The 23071-nt window shown below is 42.9% G+C and overlaps 1 protein-coding gene across 5 annotated transcripts in view; it reads right to left on the minus strand.

Moving 5' to 3' along the window:
* Positions 1–22604, minus strand: part of PCBD1 (pterin-4 alpha-carbinolamine dehydratase 1) — a 76119-nt gene extending 53515 nt beyond the window's left edge. For 3 of the 5 annotated variants that reach the window (XM_049697332.1, XM_049697331.1, XM_049697330.1), the window contains exons 1-3: positions 22417–22562; positions 19777–19908; positions 19163–19243 (exon numbers count right to left, since the gene is read on the minus strand). In XM_049697332.1, coding sequence (XP_049553289.1) covers positions 19163–19243; positions 19777–19908; positions 22417–22419 — 216 coding nt within the window. In that variant the 5' untranslated portion in view covers positions 22420–22562. Of the gene's footprint in view, positions 1–17825; positions 18395–19162; positions 19244–19776; positions 19909–22416 lie in introns of those variants that run through there. The other 2 variants (XM_004273164.3, XM_049697333.1) reach the window with 2 other exon arrangements.
* Between the last annotated feature and the right edge of the window lie 467 nt (positions 22605–23071).

The raw sequence follows: 23071 nt of genomic DNA on the forward strand, positions 1-23071 counted from the left end.
ACCTACAATGAGGTATCACCTCACACCAGTGAGAATGGGCATCATCAGAAAACCTACAAACAACAAATGCTAGAGAGGGTGTGGAGGAAAGGGGACCCTCTTGCACTGTTGGTGGGAATGTAAATTGATACAGCCACTATGGAGAACAGTATGGAGGGTCCTTAATAAACTAAAATAGAATTACCATATGAACCAGCAGTCCCACTACTGGGCATATACCCAGAGAGAACCATAATTCAAAAAGAAACATGCACCCCAAACTTCACTGCAGCACTATTTACAATAGCCAGGTCGTGGAAGCAACCTAAATGCCCATCTACAGATAAATGGATAAAGAAGATGTGGTACATATATACAATAGAATATTACTCAGCCATAAAAAGGAACGAAATTGGGTCATTTGTAGAGACGTGGATGAATCCAGAGACCGTCATACAGAGTGAAGTAAGTCAGAAAGAGAAAAACAAGTATCGCATGTTAACGCATATATGTGGAACCCAGAAAAATGGTGCAGATGAACTGGCTTGCAGGGCATAAATTGAGACACAGATGTAGAGAACAAACGTATGGACACCAAGGGGGGAAAGCAGCGGCGGGTGGGAGTGGTGGTGTGATGAATTGGGACTGACATGTACACAATGATGTGTATAAAATGGATGACTGATAAGAACCTGTATAAGAAAATAAAATAAAATTCAAAAATTCAAAAAAAAATATCTTCCAACAAACAAAAGCCCAGGACCAGATGGCTTCACAGGCGAATTCTATCAAACATTTAGAGAATAGCTAACACCTATCCTTCTCAAACTCTTCCAAAACATAGCAGAGGGCGGAACACTCCCAAACTCATTCTACGAGGCCATCATCACCCTGATACCAAAACCAGACAAAGATGTCACAAAGAAAGAAAACTACAGGCCAATATCACTGATGAATATAGATGCAAAAATCCTCAACAAAATACTAGCAAACAGAATCCAACAGCACATTAAAAGGATCATACACCATAATCAAGTGGGGTTTATCCCAGGAATGCAAGGATTCTTCAACATACACAAATCAATCAATGTGATACACCATATTAACAAACTGAAGGAGAAAAACCATATGATCATCTCAATAGACGCAGAGAAAGCTTTTGACAAAATTCAACACCCATTTATGATAAAAACCCTGCAGAAAGTAGGCATAGAGGGAACTTTCCTCAACATAATAAAGGCCATATATGACAAACCCACAGCCAACATCATCCTCAATGGTGTAAAACTGAAAGCATTTCCTCTAAGATCAGGAACGAGACAAGGATGTCCACTCTCACCACTCTTATTCAACATAGTTTTGGAAGTTTTAGCCACAGCAATCAGAGAAGAAAAAGCAATAAAAGGAATCCAGATCAGAAAAGAAGAAGTAAAACTGTCATTATTCACAGATGACATGATACTATACATAGAGAATCCTAAAGATGCTACCAGAAAACTACTAGAGCTAATCAATGAAGTTGGTAAAGTAGCAGGATACAAAATAATGCACAGAAATCTCTTGTATTCCTATACACTAATGATGAAAAATCTGAAAGAGAAATTAAGGAAACACTCCCATTTACCATTGCAACAAAAAGGATAAAATATCTAGGAATAAACCTAAGGAGACAAAAGACCTGTATGCAGAAAACTATAACACACTGATGAAAGAAATTAAAGATGATAGAAACAGATGGAGAGACATACCATGTTCTTGGACTGGAAGTATCACCATTGTGAAAATGACTATACTACCCAAAGCAATCTACAGATTCAATGCAATCCCTATCAAACTACCAGCAGCATTTTTCACAGAACTAGAACAAAAACTTTCACAAGTTGTATGGAAACATAAAGACCCCGAATAGCCAAAGCAATCCTGAGAATGAAATAACAGAGCTGGAGGAATCAGGCTCACCGACTTCAGACTCTACTACAAAGCTACAGTAAGGAAGAGAGTATGGTACTGGCACAAAAACAGAAATACCAATTAATGGAACAGGATAGAAAGCCCAGAGATAAACCCACACATATATGGTCAACCTTATCTTTGATAAAGGAGGCAAGAATATACAATGGAGAAAAGAGAGCCTCATCATTAAGTGATGCTGGGAAAACTGGACTGCTACATATAAAAGAATGAAATTAGAACACTCCCTAACACCATACAAAAAAATAAACTCAAGGGGGGACCTTGAAGATGGCAGAAGAGTAAGACGTGGAGGTCACCTTCCTCCCCACAGATACACCAGAAATACATCTACACGTGGAACAACTCCTACAGAACACCTACTGAACGCTGGCAGAAGACCTCAGACCTCCCAAAAGGCAAGAAACTCCCCACGTACCTGGGTAGGGCAAAAGAAAAAAAGGAAAAACAGAGACAAAAGAATAGGGACGGCACCTGCACCAGTGGGAGGGAGCTGTGAAGGAGGAAAAGTTTCCACACACTAGGAAGCCCCTTCGCGGGCGGAGACTGCGGGGGGGGGCGGAGGGGGGAGCTTCGGAGCCGCGGAGGAGAGCACAGCAACGGGTGCGGAGGGCAAAGCGGGGAGATTCCCGCACAGAGGATCGGGTGCCGACCGGCACTCACCAGCCCGAGAGGCTTGTCTGCTCACCCGCCGGGGCGGGCAGGGCTGCGAGCTGAGGCTCTGAGGCTCGGGTTTCGGTTTCGGATGGAGCGCAGGGAGAGGACTGGGGTTGGCGGCTTGAACATAGCCTGAAAGGGTTAGTGCACCACGGCTAGCCGGGAGGGAGTCCGGGGAAAAGTCTGCACCTGCCGAAGAGGCAAGAGACTTTTTCTTCCCTCTTTGTTTCCTGGTGCGTGAGGAGAGGGGTTTAAGAACGCTGCTTGAGGGAACTCCGGAGACGGGCGCGAGCCGCGGCTAAAAGCGCGAACCCCAGCGACGGGCGCGAGCCGCGGCTAAAAGCGTGGACCCCAGAGACGGGCGCGAGCCGCGGCTAAAAGCGTGGACCCCAGAGACGGGCGCAAGCCGCGGCTAAAAGCGCGGACCCCAGAGACGGGCGGGAGACGATAAGGCTGCTGCTGCCGCCACCGAGGGGCCTGTGTGCGAGCACAGGTCACTCTCCACACCCCTCTTCCGCGGAGCCTGTGCAGCCCGCCACTGCCAGGTTCCCGGGATCCAGGGACAACTTCCCCGGGAGAACGCACAGCGCGCCTCAGGCTGGTGCAAAGTCACGCCGGCCTTTGAGCCGCAGGCCCGCCCCGCACTCCGTGCCCCTCCCTCCCCGCCGGCCTGAGTGCGCCAGAGCCCCCGAATCAGCGCCAGAGCCCCCAAATCAGCGGCTCTTTTAACCCCGCCCTGTCTGAGCAAAAAACAGACGCCCTCCAGCGACCTACACGCAGTGGCAGGGCCAAATCCAAAGCTGAGCCCCTGGGAGCTGTGAGAACAAAGAAGAGAAAGGGAAATGTCTCCCAGCAGCCTCAGAAGCAGCGGATTAAAGCTCCACAATCAACTTGATGTACCCTGCATCTGTGGAATACCTGAATAGACAACCAATCATCCCAAATTAAGGAAGTGGACTTTAGGAGCAAGATCTATGATTTTTTTTCCTTTTCCTCTTTTTGTGAATGTATATGTGTATGCTTCTGTGTGAGATCTTGTCTGTATAGTCTTGCTTCCACCATTTGTCCTAGGGTTCTATCCGTCCATGGTTTTTTTAAAAAATTTTTTTCTTAATAATCAATTTTAATTTTAATAACGTTATTATACTTTACTTTCGTTCTTTCTTTCTTTCTTTCCTTCCTTCCTTCCCTCCTTTAGACAACGAATCATCCCAAATTGAGGAGGTGGTCTCTGACAGCAAGATTTATGATTTTTCCCCATTTACCTCTTTTAGTGAGGGTGTATGTGTATGCTTCTGTGTAAGATTTTGTCTGTATAGCTTTGCTTCCAACATTTGTCCTAAGGTTCTATCCGTCCCTTCTTTTTTTTTCTAAATAAGAATTTTTTAATTCAATAACTTTATTATATTTATTTTATTTTTACTGTATCTTCTTTCTTTCTGTCTTTTTTCCTTCTTTTCCTCCTTCCTTCCTTCCTCCCTCCCTCCCTCCTTTCTTTCCTTCTTGCCTTCTTTCCTTCTTTGCTTCTTTCTTCCTTCCTTCCCTCCTTTCCTTCTTTCTTTCCTCATACTTCTACTAATTCCCTCTACTTTTTCTCCCTTTTATTCTGAGCCGTGTGGATGAAAAGCTCTTGGTGCTCCAGCCAGGAGTCAGGGCTCTGCCTCTGAGGTAGGAGAGCCAACTTCAGGACACTGGTCAACAAGAGACCTCCCAGCTCCACATAATATCAAACGGCAAAAATCTCCCAGAGACCTCCATCTTAACACCAGCACCCAGCTTCACTCAACGACCAGCAAGCCACAGTGCTGGACAACCTATGCCAAACAACTAGCAATACAGGAACACAACCCCACCCATTAGCAGAGAGGCTGCCTAAAATCATAATAAGGCCACAGACACCCCAAAACACACCACCAGACGTGAACCTGCCCACTAGAGAGACAAGATCCAGCCTCATCCACCACAACACAGGCACTAGTCCCCTCCACCAGGAAGCCTACACAACCCACTGAACCAACCTTAGCCACTGGAGACAGACATCAAAAACAGCAGGAACTAGGAACCTGCAGCCTGCAAAAAGGAGACCCCAAACACAGTAAGATAAGCAAAATGAGAAGACAGAAAAACACACAGCAGACAAAGGAGCAAGATAAAAATGCACCAGACCTAACAAATGAAGAGGAAATAGGCAGTCTACCTGAAAAAGAATTCAGAATAATGATAGTAAGGATGATCCGAAATCTTGGAGATAGAATGGACAAAATGCAAGAATCAGTTAACAAGGACCTAGAAGAACTAAAGATGAAACAAGCAACGATGAACAACACAATAAATGAAATTAAAAGTACTCTAGATGGGATCAATAGCAGAATAACTGAGGCAGAAGAACGGATAAGTGACCTGGAAGATAAAATAGTGGAAATAACTACTGCAGAGCAGAATAAAGAAAAAAGAATGAAAAGAACTGAGGACAGTCTCAGAGACCTCTGGGACAACATTAAACGCACCAACATTCGAATTATAGGGGTTCCAGAAGAAGAAGAGAAAAAGAAAGGGACTGAGAAAATATTTGAAGAGATTATAGTTGAAAACTTCCCTAATATGGGAAAGGAAATAGTTAATCAAGTCCAGGAAGCACAGAGAGTCCCATACAGGATAAATCCAAGGAGAAATACGCCAAGACACATATTAATCAAACTGTCAAAAATTAAATACAAAGAAAACATATTAAAAGCAGCAAGGGAAAAACGACAAATAACACACAAGGGAATCCCCATAAGGTTAACAGCTGATCTTTCAGCAGAAACTCTGCAAGCCAGAAGGGAGTGGCAGGACATATTGAAAGTGTTGAAGGAGAAAAACCTGCAACCAAGATTACTCTACCCAGCAAGGATCTCATTCAGATTTGATGGAGAAATTAAAACCTTTACAGACAAGCAAAAGCTGAGAGAGTTCAGCACCACCAAACCAGCTTTACAACAAATGCTAAAGGATCTTCTCTAGGCAAGAAACACAAGAGAAGGAAAAGACCTATAATAACGAACCCAAAACAATTTAGAAAATGGGAATAGGAACATACATATCGATAATTACCTTAAATGTAAATGGACTAAATGCTCCCACCAAAAGACACAGATTAGCTGAATGGATACAAAAACAAGACCCTTATATATGCTGTCTACAAGAGACCCACTTCAGACCTAGAGACACATACAGACTGAAAGTAAGGGGATGGAAAAAGATATTCCATGCAAATGGAAACCAAAAGAAAGCTGGAGTAGCAATTCTCATATCAGACAAAATAGACTTTAAAATAAGGACTATTAAAAGAGATAAAGAAGGACACTACATAATGATCAAGGGATCGATCCAAGAAGAAAATATAACAATTGTAAATATTTATGCACCCAACATAGGAGCACCTCAATACATAAGGCAAATGCTAACAGCCATAAAAGGGGAAATCGACAGTAACACATTCATAGTAGGGGACTTAAACACTCCACTTTCATCCATGGACAGATCATCCAAAATGAAAATAAATAAGGAAACACAAGCTTTAAATGATACATTAAACAAGATGGACTTAATTGATATTTATAGGACACTCCATCCAAAAACAACAGAATACACATTTTTCTCAAGTGCTCATGGAACATTCTCCAGGATAGATCATATCTTGGGTCACAAATCAAGCCTTGGTAAATTTAAGAAAATTAAAATTGTATCAAGTATCTTTTCTGACCACAACGCCATGAGACTAGATATCAATTACAGGAAAAGATCTGTAAAAAATACAAACACATGGAGGCTAAACAATACACTACTTAATAATGAAGTGATCACTGAAGAAATCAAAGAGGAAATCAAAAAATACCTAGAAACAAATGACAATGGAGACACAACGACCCAAAACTTGTGGGATGCAGCAAAAGCAGTTCTAAGGGGGAAGTTTATAGCAATACAAGCCCACCTTAAGAAGCAGGAAACATCTAGAATAAGCAACCTAACCTTGCACCTCAAGCAATTAGAGAAAGAAGAACAAAAAAACCCCAAAGCTGGCAGAAGGAAAGAAATCATAAAAATCAGATCAGAAATAAATGAAAAAGAAATGAAGGAAACAATAGCAAAGATCAATAAAACTAAAAGCTGGTTCTTTGAGAAGATAAACAAAATAGATAAACCACTAGCCAGACTCATCAAGAAAAAAAGGGAGAAGACTCAAATCAACAGAATTAGAAATGAAAAAGGAGAGGTAACAACTGACACTGCAGAAATAAAAGAGATCATGAGAGATTACTACAAGCAACTCTATGCCAATAAAATGGACAATCTGGAAGAAATGGACAAATTCTTAGAAATGCACAACCTGCCAAGACTGAATCAGGAAGAAATAGAAAATATGAACAGACCAATCACAAGCACTGAAATTGAAACTGTGATTAAAAATCTTCCAACAAACAAAAGCCCAGGACCAGATGGCTTCACAGGCGAATTCTATCAAACATTTAGAGAAGAGCTAACACCTATCCTTCTCAAACTCTTCCAAAATATAGCAGAGGGATGAACACTCCCAAACTCCTTCTACTAGGCCACCATCACCTTGATACCAAAACCAGACAAGGATGTCACAAAGAAAGAAAACTACAGGCCAATATCACTGATGAACACAGATGCAAAAATCCTCAACAAAATACTAGCAAACAGAATCCAACAGCACATTAAAAGGATCATACACCATGATCAAGTGGGGTTTATTCCAGGAATGCAAGGATTCTTCAATATACGCAAATCTATCAATGTGATACACCATATTAACAAATTGAAGGAGAAAAACCATATGATCATCTCAATAGACGCAGAGAAAGCTTTTGACAAAATTCAACACCCATTTATGATAAAAACCCTGCAGAAAGTAGGCATAGAGGGAACTTTCCTCAACATAATAAAGGCCATATATGACAAGCCCACAGCGAACATCATCCTCAATGGTGAAAAACTGAAAACATTTCCACTAAGATCAGGAACAAGACAAGGTTGCCCACTCTCACCACTCTTATTCAACATAGTTTTGGAAGTTTTAGCCACAGCAATCATAGAAGAAAAGGAAATAAAAGGAATCCAAATCGGAAAAGAAGAAGTAAAGCTGTCGCTGTTTGCAGATGACATGATCCTATACATAGAGAATCCTAAAGATGCTACCAGAAAACTACTAGAGCTAATCAATGAATTTGGTAAAGTGGCAGGATACAAAATTAATGCACAGAAATCTCTGGCATTCCTATATACTAATAATGAAAAATCTGAAAGTGAAATCAAGAAAACACTCCCATTTACCATTGCAACAAAAAGAATAAAATATCTAGGAATAAACCTACCTAAGGAGACAAAAGACCTGTATGCAGAAAATTATAAGACACTGATGAAAGAAATTAAAAATGATACAAATAGATGGAGAGATATACCATGTTCTTGGATTGGAAGAATCAACATTGTGAAAATGACTCTACTACCCAAAGCAATCTATAGATTCAATGCAATCCCTATCAAACTACCACTGGCATTTTTCACAGAACTAGAACAAAAAATTTTGCAATTTGTATGGAAACACAAAAGACCCCGAATAGCCAAAGCAATCTTGAGAACGAAAAAAGGAACTGGAGGAATCAGGCTCCCTGACTTCAGACTATACTACAAAGCTACAGTAAGCAAGACAGTATGGTACTGGCACAAAAACAGAAAGATAGATCAATGGAACAGGATAGAAAGCCCAGAGATAAACCCATGCACATATGGACATCTTATCTTTGATAAAGGTGGCAGGAATGTACAGTGGAGAAAGGACAGCCTCTTCAATAAGTGGTGCTGGGAAAACTGGACAGGTACATGTAAAAGTATGAGATTAGATCACTCCCTAACACCATACACAAAAATAAGCTCAAAATGGATTAAAGACCTAAATATAAGGCCAGACACTATCAAACTCTTAGAGGAAAACATAGGCAGAACACTCTATGACATAAATCACAGCAAGATCCTTTCTGACCCACCTCCTAGAGTAATGGAAATAAAACCAAAAATAAACAAATGGGACCTAATGAAACTTCAAAGCTTTTGCACAGCAAAGGAAACCATAAACAAGACCAAAAGACAACCCTCAGAATGGGAGAAAATATTTGCAAATGAAGCAACTGACAAAGGATTAATCTCCAAAATTTACAAGCAGCTCATGCAGCTCAATAACAAAAAAACAAACAACCCAATCCAAAAATGGGCAGAAGACCTAAATAGACATTTCTCCAAAGAAGATATACAGACTGCCAACAAACACATGAAAGAATGCTCAACATCATTAATCATTAGAGAAATGCAAATCAAAACTACAATGAGATATCATCTCACACCAGTCAGAATGGCCATCATCAAAAAATCTACAAACAATAAATGCTGGAGAGGGTGTGGAGAAAAGGGAACACTCTTGCACTGCTGGTGGGAATGTGAATTGGTTCAGCCACTATGGAGAATAGTATGGAGGTCCCTTAAAAAGCTACAAATAGAACTACCATATGACCCAGCAATCCCACTACTGGGCATATACCCTGAGAAAACCGAAATTCAAAAAGAGTCATGTACCAAAATGTTCATTGCAGCTCTATTTACAATAGCCCGGAGATGGAAACAACCTAAGTGCCCATCATCGGATGAATGGATAAAGGAGATGTGGCACATATATACAATGGAATATTACTCAGCCATAAAAAGAAACGAAATTGAGCTATTTGTAATGAGGTGGATAGACCTAGAGTCTGTCATACAGAGTGAAGTAAGTCAGAAAGAAAAAGACAAATACCGTATGCTAACACATATATATGGAATTTAAGGAAAAAAATGTCATGAAGAACCTAGGGGTAAGGCAGGAATAAAGACGCAGACCTCCTAGAGAACGGACTTGAGGTTATGGGGAGGGGGAAGGGTGAGCTGCGACAGGGCGAGAGAGAGTCATGACATATACACACTAACAAACGTAGTAAGGTAGATAGCTAGTGGGAAGCAGCCGCATGGCACAGGGATATTGGCTCGGTGCTTTGTGACAGCCTGGAGGGGTGGGATAGGGAGGGTGGGAGGGAGGGAGACGCAAGAGGGAAGAGATATGGGAACATATGTATATGTATAACTGATTCACTTTGTTATAAAGCAGAAACTAACACACCATTGTAAAGCAATTATACCCCAATAAAGATGTTAAAAAAAAATTAAAAAAAATAAAGCATATAAGAGACTAAGAAAATAATTAAGTTTAAGATGATTGTTCACTGAGAGATGTAAAATTAATTTGTAAAAAATAAAAGAATCTGAAATATGAAAAAAAATAAAAAATAAAAATAAACTCAAAATGGATTAAAGACCTAAATGTAAGGCCAGACACTATAAAACTCTTAGCAGAAAACATAGGCAGAATATTCTATGACATAAATCACAGCAAGATCCTTTTTGACCCACCTCCTACAGAAATGGAAATAAAAACTAAAATAAACAAATGGGACCTAATGAAACTTAAAAGCTATTGCACAGGAAAGGTAACCATAAACAAGACGAAAAGACAACCCTCAGAATGGGAGAAAATATTTGCAAATGAAGCAACTGACAAAGGATAAATCTCCAAAATTTACAAGCAGCTCATGCAGCTCAATATCAAAAAAACAAACAACCCACTCCAAAAATGGGCAGAAGACGTAAACAGATATTTCTCCAAAGAAGATATACAGATTGCCAACAAACGCATGAAAGGATGCTCGACATCACTAATCATTAGAGAAATGCAAATCAAAACTACAGTGAGGTATCACCTCACACCAGTCAGAATGGCCAGCATCAAAAAATCTACAAACAATAAATGCTGGAGAGGGCGTGGAGAAAAGGGAACCCTCTTGCACTGTTGGTGTGAATGTAAACTGATACAGCCACTATGGAGAACAGTATGGAGGTTCCTTAAAAAACTACAAATAGAACTACCATACGACCCAGCAATCCCACTACTGGGCATATACCCTGAGAAAACCATAATTCAAAGAGAGTCATGTACCACAATGTTCACTGCAGCTCTATTTACAATAGCCAGGACATGGAAGCAACCTAGGTGTCCACTGACAGATGAATGGATAAAGAAGATGTGGCACATATATACAATGGAATATTACTCAGCCATAAAAAGAAACGAAATTGAGTTATTTGTAGTGAGGCGGATGGACCTAGAGTCTGTCATACAGAGTGAAGTTAGAAAGAGAAAAACAAATACTGTATGCTAACACATATATATGGAATCCAAAAAAAAAAAACGTTCTGAAGAACCTAGGGGCAGGACAGGAATAAAGATGCAGACATAGAGAATGGACTTGAGGACACGGGGAGGGGGAAGGGTAAACTGGGACGAAGTGAGAGAGTGGCATGGACTTACATACACTACCAAATGTAAAAAGATAGCTAGTGGGCAAGTAGCCGCATAGCACAGGGAGATCAGTTTGGTGCTTTGTGTCCACCTAGAGGGGTGGGATAGGGAGGGTGGGAGGGAGACCCAAGAGGGAGGAGATATGGGGAGATATATACATATATATATATGTATAGCTGATTCACTTTTTTATAATGCAGAAACATACCATTGTAAAGCAATTTTACTCCAATAAAGATGTTAAAAAAAAAAGGAAGAGGAGATATAATAACCGGTAACTGCAGAAATACAAACAACCATAACACAATACTGTGAACAATTATATCCCAACAAACTGCACAACCTAGAAGAAATGGAAAAGTTTGTAGAAAATTACTGTCCACCACAATTCAATCAGTAAGAAATATATAATTTAAACACACTGACCACCAGAAGTGAAATTAATATCTAATAAAAAAAGCTTACTGTGAACAAAAGAGCAATACAAGATGTCTTCACTGGGAAAGTACACCAAACATACAAAGAACTTACACGAATCCTTCTGAAACTCTTACAAAAGACTGAAGAGGACATAACACTCCCAAAATCATTTGGTGAAGTGACCATCACCATGATATTAAAAAAAGACAAAGACACTAGCAAAAAGAAAATTATAGGCCAATATGTCTAATGAATATACATGTAAAAATTCTCAACAGAATATTAGCAAAACAAATCCAACAACACATTAGAAAGACCATAGACCAAGTTAAAGGTGGATTCATCCCAGGCTCAGAAGGATGGTACAACATATGCAAATCAATCAGATGGCATGATAGTAAACATAGAAAATCCTAAAGATGCTACCAGAAAACTATTAGAGCTAATCAATGAAATTAGTAAAGTTGCAGGATACAAAATTAATACACAGGAATCTGTTAGGTTCCTATACACTAACAATGAAAAATCAGAAATTCAAGAAACAATCCCATTAACCACTGCATCAGAAAGAATAAAATACCTAGGAATAAATCTACCTAAGGAGGTGAAAGACCTGTATGCAGAAAACTATAAAATACTGATGAAAGTAACCAAAGATGACACAAACAGATGGAGAGATATACCATGTTTTTGGATTGGAAGAATCAACATTGTGAAAATGACTGTACTACCCAAAGCAATCTACGGATTCAACGCAATCCCTATCAAATTACCAATGGCATTTTTCACTAGAACAAAAAATTTTACAATTTGTATGGAAATACAAAAGACCCCGAATAGCCAAAGTAATCTTGAGAAAGAATAAAGGAGCTGGAGGAATCAGGCTACACTGACTGATTTCAGACTGACTTCAGACTATACTACAAAGCTACAGTAATCAAGACAGTATGGGACTGGTACAAAAACAGTAATACAAATCAATGGAACAGGATAGAAAGCCCAGAAACAATCAATTAATGTCAATTAATTACACACTTATGGTCAATTAATCTACAACAAAGGAGGCAAGAATATACAATGGAGAAAGGACAACCTCTTCAATAAGTGGTTCTGGGAAAACTGGACAGCTACATGTAAAAGAATGAAATTAGAACACTCCCTAACACCATACACAAATATAAACTCAAAATGGATTAAAGACCTAACTGTAAGGCCAGACACTATAAAACTGTTAGAGGAAAAAACAGGCGGGGGCTTCCCTGGTGGTACAGTGGTTGAGCATCTGCCTGCCAATGCAGGGGACATGGGTTCGAGCCCTGGTCTGGGAAGATCCCACATGCCGTGGAGCAGCTAGGCCCGTGAGCCATGGCCACTGAGCCTGCGCGTCCAGAGCACAGGCAACGGGAGAGGCCACAACAGTGAGAGGCCTACGTACCGCAAAAAAAAAAAAAAAAAACCAGCGGAACACTCCTTGATATAAATTGCAGCAAGATCTTTTTTGACCCACCTCCTAGAGTAATGAAGATAAAAACAAAAGTAAACAAATGGGATCTAATTAAATTTAAAAGCATTTGCACAGCAAAGGAAACCATAAACAAGATGAAAAGACAACCCTCAGAATGGGAGAAAATATTTGCAAATGAAGCAACTGACAAAGGATTAATCTCCAAAATATAAAAACAGCTCATGCAGCTCAATATCAAAAAAACAAACAACCCAATGCAAAAATGGGCAGAAGACCTAAATAGACATTTCTCCAAAGACGACATACAGATGGGCAACAAACACATGAAAACATGCTCATCACTAACTATGAGAAAAATGCAAATCAAAACTACAATGAGTTATCACCTCACATTGGTCAGAATGGCCGTCATCAAAAAAAATCTACAAACAAGAAATGAGGAAAGGGTGTGGAGAAAAGGGAACCCTCTTGCACTATTGGTGGGAATGTAAATTGATACAGCCACTGTGGAGAACAGTATGTGGGTTCCTTAAAAAACTAGATAGAACTACCATATGACCCAGCAATCCCACTACTGGGCACACACCCAGAGAAAAGTATAATTCAAAAAGACACATGGACCCCAATGTTCACTGCAGCACTATTTACAATAGCCAGGACATGGTGGCAACCTAATCCATCAGCAGAAGAATGGATAAAGAAGATGTGGTACATATATACAATGGAATATTACTCAGCCATAAAAGGAATGAAACTGGGTCATTTGTAGAGATGTGGATGGACCTAGAGACTGTCATACAGACTGAAGAAATGCAGAAAGAGAAAAACACATATCGTACATTGACGAATATATGTGGAATCTAGGAAAATGGTACAGATGATCGTATTTGCAAACCAGAAACAGAGACAAAGAGGTAGAGTTCAAATGTAAGGATACCAAGGGGGAAAGGGGGAGTGGGATGAATCGGGAGATTGAGATTGACATATATACACTACTGCTACTACGTATAAAAGATAACTAATGAGAACCTACTGTATAGCACAGCAAAATCTACTCATTGCACTGTGGTGACCTAAAGGGGAACAAAATCCAAAATAGATGTGAGTGAGTGTGTGTGTGTGTGTACACATGTATGTATATGTATAGTGATGCATTTTGCTGTCCAGTAGAAACTAACACAACATTGTAAATCAACTATACTCCAATAAAAAGTAATTTAAAAAAACTATAAATAGAGTTACCATATGATCCAACAAAACCACTCCTGGGCATATAGCTGGAGAAAACTCTAAATCAAAAAGATACATACACCCCAATGTTCACGGAAGCACTATTTACAATAGCCAAGACATGGAAGCTATCTACATGTCCATCAACAGATGAATTCATAAAGATGTGCTATATATATAGACATATGTATAAAGAGATGTGTGTATGTATATCTATATATGCATAATGAAATACTACTCAGCCATAAAAAAGAAAGAAATTATGCCATTTGCAGAAGAGATGATCATACGATATCACACAAAGACAAATATCATATGGTACCACTTATACGTGGAATGTGAAATATGACACAGATGAACTTATTTGCAAACCAGAAACAGACTCACACACATAGAACACAAACTCATGGCTCCCGCAGGGGAAAGGGCGGAGGAGGGATAAATTAGGAGTTTGGGATTAGCAGATACAGACTACTATATATAAAACAGATAAACAACAAGGTCCTACTGTATAGCACAGGGAACTCTATTCAATATCTTATAAGGAACGATAATGGAAAAAGTTCGACAAGGAATGGAGATACATAAATGTTTAACTGAATCACTTGGCTGTACACCAGAAACACAAAATTGTAAATTAACCATACTTCAGTCAAACAAACAAACAAACAAAAATAGCTCATACACCACGATCAAGTTGGATTCATTCCAGGCTCACAAGGAGGGTTCAACATACACAAATCAACCAGTGCAACACAGCACATCAACCAAAGAAAAGACAAAACCCACACAATCATCGCCATCGATGCAGGAAAAGCATTTCATAAAATTCCACATACATTCATCATAAAAACTCTTACCGGAGCGGGTATGGAGGGAACACAACTCAACATAATAAAAGCTATTCATGACCAACCCACAGCCAACATAATACTCAATGAGGACAAGCTGACAGTCTTCCCACTAAAATCTGGAACAAGTCAAGGATGCCCACTCTCACTGCTTTTATTCAACATGGTATTGCAAGTCCTCACCACAACACTCAGACAAGAAAAAGATATAAAAGGTATCCAAATTGGAAGGAAAGAGGTACAATTCTCTTGGTATGCAGATGACCTGACACTATACATAGAAAACCGTAAAGACCCCACACAAAAACTACGAGCAATGATAAACAAATTCAGCAAGGTAGCACGATGCAAGACTGACATATGGAAATCTGTTGCATTTCGTCACACTAACAATGAAATATCAGAAAGGGAAAGTAAACAAAACAATCCCATTTAAAATCGTATCGAAAAATAAAATACAGAGGAATAAACCTGACCAAGGAGGTGAGAGACTTATATGCTGACAACTGCAACACACTGACAAAGGCCACTGAAGATGATTCAAAGAAGTGCACAGCTATCCCATACTCCTGGAGTAGAAGAACTAGTATCATTTAAATGGCCATACTACCCAAAGCAAACTACAGATTTCATGCGATCCCTACCACATTACCCATGACATTTCTCACAGAACTCGAACAAATAATCCTAAATGTACATGGAACCATAAAAGCCTGAGAATTACCAAGCGCTCCTCAGGAAAAAGAACAAAGCTGCAGCCATAACCCGCCCAGACTTCAGACAACACTACAAAGTTACAGTAACCAAAACAGCATAGTACTCCACAAACACAGCCATAGGGATAAAGCGAACAAAATACAGAGAGCCAGAGATACACTCACACACCTACAGTCGATTAGTCTTTGACAAAGGAGGCGAAAATATACAATGGAGAAAAGACAGTCCCTTCAGCAAGTGGTATTGGGAAAGCTGGACAGCCTCATGTAAACCAATGAAGTTGGAACACTCCCTCATTCCACACACAAACATACACTCAAAATGGCTTAACAACTTAAATGCAAGACATGACACCACCAAACTCCTAGGAGAGAACCTTAGGTAAAACATACTCTAGCATAAATCCTAGAAATGTTTTCTAAGGTCGGCCTCCCAAGGCAATGGAAACAAAAGCAAAACTACACAAATAGGACCTCATCGAACTTCTCATCTTTTGCACAGCAAAGGGAACCATAATCAAAACCAAAAGACAACCTACGAACTGGGAGAAAATATCTGCAACGGGGTGACTGACAAGGGCTTCATTTCCAAAATATACCAACAGCTCATACCACTCAATACCCAAACCACAAACAACCCAATTTTTAAAATGGGCAGAAGACCTCAACAGACACTTCTCCAAAGGAGACATACGCATGGGCAATAGGCACATGAACAGATGGCCAACATCACTAATTACTTGAGAAATGCAAGTCAAAACTCCAGTGAGCTGTCACCTCACAATCAGGCAGGGCGGCCATCATCAAAAAGGCTACAAATAATAAATGCAGGAGGGGATGTGGAGAAAAAGGAACCCTCCTACCCTCTTGGTGGGCACATAAATTGGTGCAGGCACTATGGAGAAGAGTATGGAGGTTCCGTAAAAAACTAAACAGAATTACCATATGATCCAGCAATCCCACTCCTGGCCATATAGCTGGAGAAAACTCTAATTTGAAAATATACATGCACCCCAATATTTAAGCAGTACTATTTACAATAGCCAAAACTTGTAAGGAACCTTTATGTCCATTGATAGCTGTATGCATAAGGAAGATGTGATACACACACACACACACACACACACACACACACACACACACACACAATGGAATATTACTCAGCCATAAAAAAGAATTAAATAATGCCATTTGCAGCATCATGGATGGACCTAGAGATTATTTTGCTACTTGAAATCAGACAGATACAAATATCATGATATCAATCACATATGGAATATAAAAAATAGTACAAATGAACTTATTAGAAAACAGAAACACTTACAGTAATAGAAAACATACTTATCGTTACCAAAGGGTAAAGTGGGGTAGGGATAAATTAGGAGTATGTGATTAACAGATACACACTACCATATATAAAAATACATAAACAACAGGGATGTATGTACAGCACAGTGAACTATCTTCAACATTTTGTAATAACCTTTAATGGAGAAGTATAAAAAAGATATCTATACTGTATATATGTGTGTGTGTATACATATGTACTCATACACATATATGTAACCAAATCACTTTGATCTACACCTGAAATTTACACAGTGTGGCAAATTGGCAAATGAACTATGCTTCAAGTAAAAAATAAATAAATAAAAGAGAGATCTCCATGTGTTGGATCCTGCAGGCTGGGAAGAAGATCTAGTCGTAGGTCCCACCATGCATATAAATGTCCGGCTAACCTTTATCTTTTCAAGATGCTCCCTCAGTCACCGCTGCCTCCAGAATCCTACTCAGGTCTTGGAGGCAGAGCTGAAATGAAGCCTTCTCATTCACCCTTGTGAATCACTTTGTGTTCGTTAACTCAATTTCTTATCTTTGCATCTGGCGTTAACTTCATTCATGCTGCCTAGTAATAGTTAACTATTTTTCTAGTTATTTCCCTGAGGCAATAAGGAGCTTAAAAGGTAGGGTGCTCTGGTCCCCTTTCCCCCTAGTGGCCTGAACTCTGTCTTGCACAGAGTAGGTGCTTTAGATGCCTACTGACTCCGATTTGGATTGACTTGTGGAAAAGAAGATTCTAGAGCCTGAGGCCAAGTGAAATAGTGTTTTTATTTGAGGCATAAAAGCACATGGGTTTCTGTCACACAGGATGAGGACGGCTTTAGTTACTGGTTTTAAGATAAGACTTTGTTTATGTTAAACACAGCTTCTCTCACAGCTTCTTGGGAAATGAATCAGAGAACAAGATGCAGCCAGGAAAGAAAGTCATTACTGTTGCTGGGAAGTTGTAAAGAAAGAGAAGAACTTATTCAAATCAATGCACATGTCACAGGGCCCCAAGGAGGACGAGAGTGGTGTGGGGAAAAACGGTCTAAGTCCCTCGTCTTGGCCATGATGTTGGCCTCTCCTTCCAAGGCAAGGACTTGCCCCTAAATGGAAGCAGCGGGGTCAACTTGGCCCTTCTGACTGCACCAACGTCTCAGGGCTCCCCAGTTCCCTCTCTGGATCCCCAGTTCAGTCCCCCCTTTCCCCTGAAGAACTCAGAGAGGAAGGGCAGGGTCTACGTCATGGACACTGCTACTTGCTCGATGAAGCTGGCCAGGTTTATGTCCCGTTCTGAAAGGCCCGCACACTCATGAGTGCTCAGGGTGATGTGGACCTGAAACAAAACCAGAGATTCGGGGCCAGCTGATTCCACCGACTGCACCTAAGAGCAGGAGAGAGTCACCAGCTCCCGGGCTCAGCCACACCAAGAAGTGTAACCAGACACTAACCCCTCTCCTGGGGGCTGCCTTCCTGACGAGTCTCTAACATCAGTGCAAAACTGTCTTCTATTACACCTCCATAAACACTGGTAACCACAGCATAGGATAAAAAAAGAAAGATCCAGATATCAAGAGCAACCTCAAGGCCAGAGACAAGACCCCAAACCAACTCCTCAACACGGTCCATTTACAGAACATCACTTCCAGCCTTAATGCCTTTAGAAAGAGTCCAGCATAGCTCTTGGTTCACGACAGGCATTTAATGACTGTTTCCATTCATTCAGCAGACAGGCTGATCTCCTTGGTGTGCATGGGTACTCTTAGTTCAAGTTTATTGCCTTTTCATTCTTCCATATCTCCAGAAAATGTCACCCCTTTAGAGCTATTAACAGTGAATATGCCTGGTCCCCACAGCCTTTCCTTCTCTAGGATTTGCCTTCTTAATGTCTCCTTAACCCACATGTTGTCTCACTAGTGTTTCAAGTTGCTTTTCTTTAATCTGTAGTGAGACTGAATATTTTCTAGGGGTGTTTATGTCAATCCTAGGAAGGAGATGAAAGGAACAGGAGCGGACAGTCGACCTATGGGTGAGGAGAGCCCACAGGCAAGTCCAAGGAAGTGGCCTTCAGAATGAGGTGGAGTTCTAGGCACGTATCACTCACCTTGTTGTACACGTTAAACCATTCAGGATGGTGGTCCAATTTCTCAGCCTGAAGAGCCACTCTTGTCATGAAGCCAAAAGCCTGTTTAATGAAGTGAGACCCAGGTTAGTGTCCTGAAGGAGAGGACTGCTGGGCTCCCTTTTATGGCCAGCGTAAGGCCCAGATGCAGGAGGACTGCCTCACTCCCTACAAGGTGATCCTTCCAGCTTTCAGCATTCCGCCTAGCACCCTGCCACTGGTTCTGAGGCTGCAGTTTGAGGTGGTCCTTCTGCAGTAGGAAGTCTTGTTACCAGGACCACCAACAAGGTGGAAACCCCAGAGAGCTTCTGAGTCTTCGCCAATCTTTTGGTTATCTACTAAAATGTCTTCAAATGTGCATCCGCTTCCCACTTGAACTGTCTTCTCTAAGGATCGTTTCGAAAAGTTCCAGGTGTGGAGAGCCCAAGACCCATCTCCGCCCTCTCCAATCCCCAAGGAGAACACGTTCCAAGTAAAAGGGATTAGCGGAGCATCTGACAGTCCTGGCTAACAGAACTTTAAGGGAAGGAGCACGTTCTGGAGCGTGACCCCATCAGCCCCAGTCTTAGGACGCTCTGTCCCACCTGACGTCATACCCGATTGAAGTCTTTGAAGTGGAACTGCTTGAAGATGGCATCCCGGCCTTCCAGCTCGTTCCACCCCACGGCCCGCAGGTTTGGCAGCAGCTGGTCCCTCTCCTCAGCACTTAGCCTGTGCGCTTTGCCAGCCTAGGAGAGGGAAAACACAGAAGACCAAGGACATTCGTTTTTTTTCACAGGACAACAGAGAGGGCTCTGGACCTTTGGGGAAATTTAGCCAGCCTCCACTGGCAGTTCTGGTGGCGCAAAGGGCAGCTGGTCTAAATCAACAGACTGGGAGGAGGGGCTCTGTCTGGTGCACTGATAGGTTCTTAGGCAACAGAGAGTCCTGAGGTGTAATGCAAATCGCTGTGGCAGAGAAACACTCCTTCCCCACCCCTGCCCCCAAAGCCTTACAGAGGGCACCCCTCCGTAAAAACCTATGTCTCTTCTGTTCACGGGGGAGCAAAGGTAAATCAAGCCCACTCTTGCTGTGTATTGAAGAGGAAACTGCGGCCTAGAGAGGGGAAATGACCTCTCTTCCTTCACCCCCCACCCTCAGTCAGCAAAAGCACAGGAATCCTTCTCAAGGTGGGTCCATGCGTCTGCATCCCTGGGGTTGGGCAAAGGAACCAGCACTTAAAGCATGGTCCAGGCGATCCCTAGCCACACCGCGGTCAACAACCACTGGCACTACCTCCTAGTGGGTATCCCACCACGCTCCCAGGCAGCCTCTGGTTCCCAGCTGCCAGGCCTACGTTTCTCCGTTTTCCACCTTCTTTTCTATTCTGTCAGCTTGGGAAGCTGGAGCCGCAGAGCTCAGTCCCCAAAGCAGAAGTAACTTGGCCAAGGGCAAATGGCAAAGCCACTGCCTCGGCCTATTTTCCTATTGTGCAAAATGCCCTCGAGGCAGCCCAAACTGGCGTTAATTCAGGCCGTGAGTGGAACCCTCTCTTGGAGAACAGAAGAAAGCAAAGGTCAGTTCCAGCCTCTAAGAAGATCCAGGTGGAGGAGCTTAAGGGATCCCAGAATTTAGGCCCCTGAAGTAGAACTACCCAAGGTAGGAAAGTAAGAGTGCTAAATTAAATCAGTTAGGTCTGGGAAGAGAATGCAAGGGAGGTTAATCTAGCTTTTATGAGGCAGCCTGCAAACTGGAAGCCAGGTGGCCTTGGGGCACTCATCTCCCCTGGCCTGATGGGTATAAAGGCCCAAGAACTTCCACTTAAGGAATCAGCCAGAGGAGCCAGGAGACACTTTAATAAACTCCATTGTAATTAAGGGAATATCATCTGCATTTTTAAAAAGAGACTTGCTGGGGCAAGTAAGCTTATGACAGGCCTTCAGGTTTGGGGCAGAACTGGAAAAACATTTCAGGGCTCTGATAACCGTTTTCTCCCTCCTGAAAGTGCGGTTTCTCTCTGGACCAATCTGGCTGGCTCTGTCTCCTCTACTGGGCTCTGGAAGGCCAGTGAGGGCAGTCGAGATCTGCATCACCGCCCAACCCCCAGACAGCTGACCCTGTCTCAGTGGCTGGTAAGCCTGGTCCGTGTATCCAGGCAACCAGGTGACCACATGGCAGCCAAGGCATCAGAACCCACCATTTAGTTCTCTGGCTCTGAAAGGAGTGCGCAGGTACTAGCGGGCTCCTAGGAGGCTCCTTTTTAGTCTTCTGGAATCCCCTACATTTCACAGCCTGGGGCTGAACTGACAAGTCCCTCTGAAATCTGGGATCAGAGAGGGGGCAGGGGTGGTGTTTGCTTAGTAAATCACAGGTCAGGCCTGGACTCAGCCTGGGCCTCTGGGAGTGTGCAGAGGGGTTACTGATTACCCACGCCCTGCGGCTTTGGGCCTCAGTGTACCTCACAATCAGCTCACCCACCACCTCCCCTGCATCTGACCCGTAGCCTTCAAGGTGCCCTCCCAGGTGGCACCGCAGTCCCGACCGCTCCGAACGCTTTGAGGCCCAACACTCTGCTGTTTAGTAAAGCTTCCTGGGTCTAGAAGCTTCTCCGCAGGCTCACCTTCACCTCCCCAGCTGAGCACAGGGCCTGAGACTCCCGGGAAAGCTCAGCCTGGAGGGCGGGTGACCCTGAGCAGCCAGGTCCCCATTGCTGGGCAGAGGCCTCAAACTAGGAGCCAGGGGCCGGCTCCGAGGTCGGGGGACAGCACAGAGGGCTTAGCAGAAGAGCAAGCGAGAAGGGCAGTAAACAGGCAGACAGAGGGACACGCAAATTCAGTCGCCCCAATACAGGACAGAACCTCGCCACCGAGAGGAACTATGCCCTGGGCTCACTATGCCGCCCCTCCCCACCCCCGCCCAGAAAGGTCTCTAAACCCCACCCGCGGCACTGAGGCCCCGCGCGGCTCTGGCCGGGGCTCCCGCCTAGCTGTAACCCGGACCTACCACCGCCCCTCTCCCGGCTTCAGCTTCCCAGGGGGCACCACTCGGGGGCGGGGGTGGGACAGAGACCCCGACTCGCCCAGCCGGGCGCGCGGCTGCTCTGCGAAGGCCTCGGAGGAACCCCCCGCCCCGTACCTCCCGGCGCCGTCCTCTGGCCTGGGCGGGGACCCAGCGCGGCCCCTGGCTCTCCTCCGCCCCTCCCGCGCGCCCCCTCCTAACCCGGTCGTCCCTACGGGTGATCCCCCCCACTCGCTCACCATGCCGGGCGCGGACGCGGCCAGCAGCTGGTGGCGGCGGAGCAGACGAGCGAGACGCCCGGCGCACTGGGAAGCCGTCGCGCGGGGCGGCGCTCGGACCGCCCCGGGGCTGGAGCTCAGCCGGGAAGGGGCCGCCCACTGGTAATCATTAACAACAGCTGGGGCTGCCTTCCAGCACTTTCCTCCGTGCCGACGTTGCAGGGAGCTCGGGGATTAAGGACCCAGGCTCCAAACGCGGACTCCAGCAATTGCATCGCGCTCTGCCACTTACCAGCTGTGTGACTCTGGGCGCGAGATTACTTTTTCTTTTTTAAAAACACCTTATTGAGAAATTGACCCACACAGTAAACTGCACATGTTTAAAGTGTACAGTTTGATGCGTTTTGACATGTATGCATCTGTGCAACCATCGCTACGATAAAGATCAAGAACATAACCATAACCCTTAAGTTGCGTCCTCCCAACTCAAGACAACTGTTGACCTGCTTCCTCACTATAGATTAGGTTGCATTTTCTAGAATGCTATGTAAATGCAAATCATACAAATTATACTCTTTTTATATCTGCCTTCTTTCACTCAGCAGGATTGCCCATGTCGTTGCACATATCAATAGTTTCTTCCTTTTTATGGCTAAGTAGACGTTATTTTATAGTA

Source organism: Orcinus orca, chromosome 14 (genome assembly GCF_937001465.1).
Source record: "Orcinus orca chromosome 14, mOrcOrc1.1, whole genome shotgun sequence".
In the NCBI taxonomy this organism is placed as follows: domain Eukaryota; kingdom Metazoa; phylum Chordata; class Mammalia; order Artiodactyla; family Delphinidae; genus Orcinus; species Orcinus orca.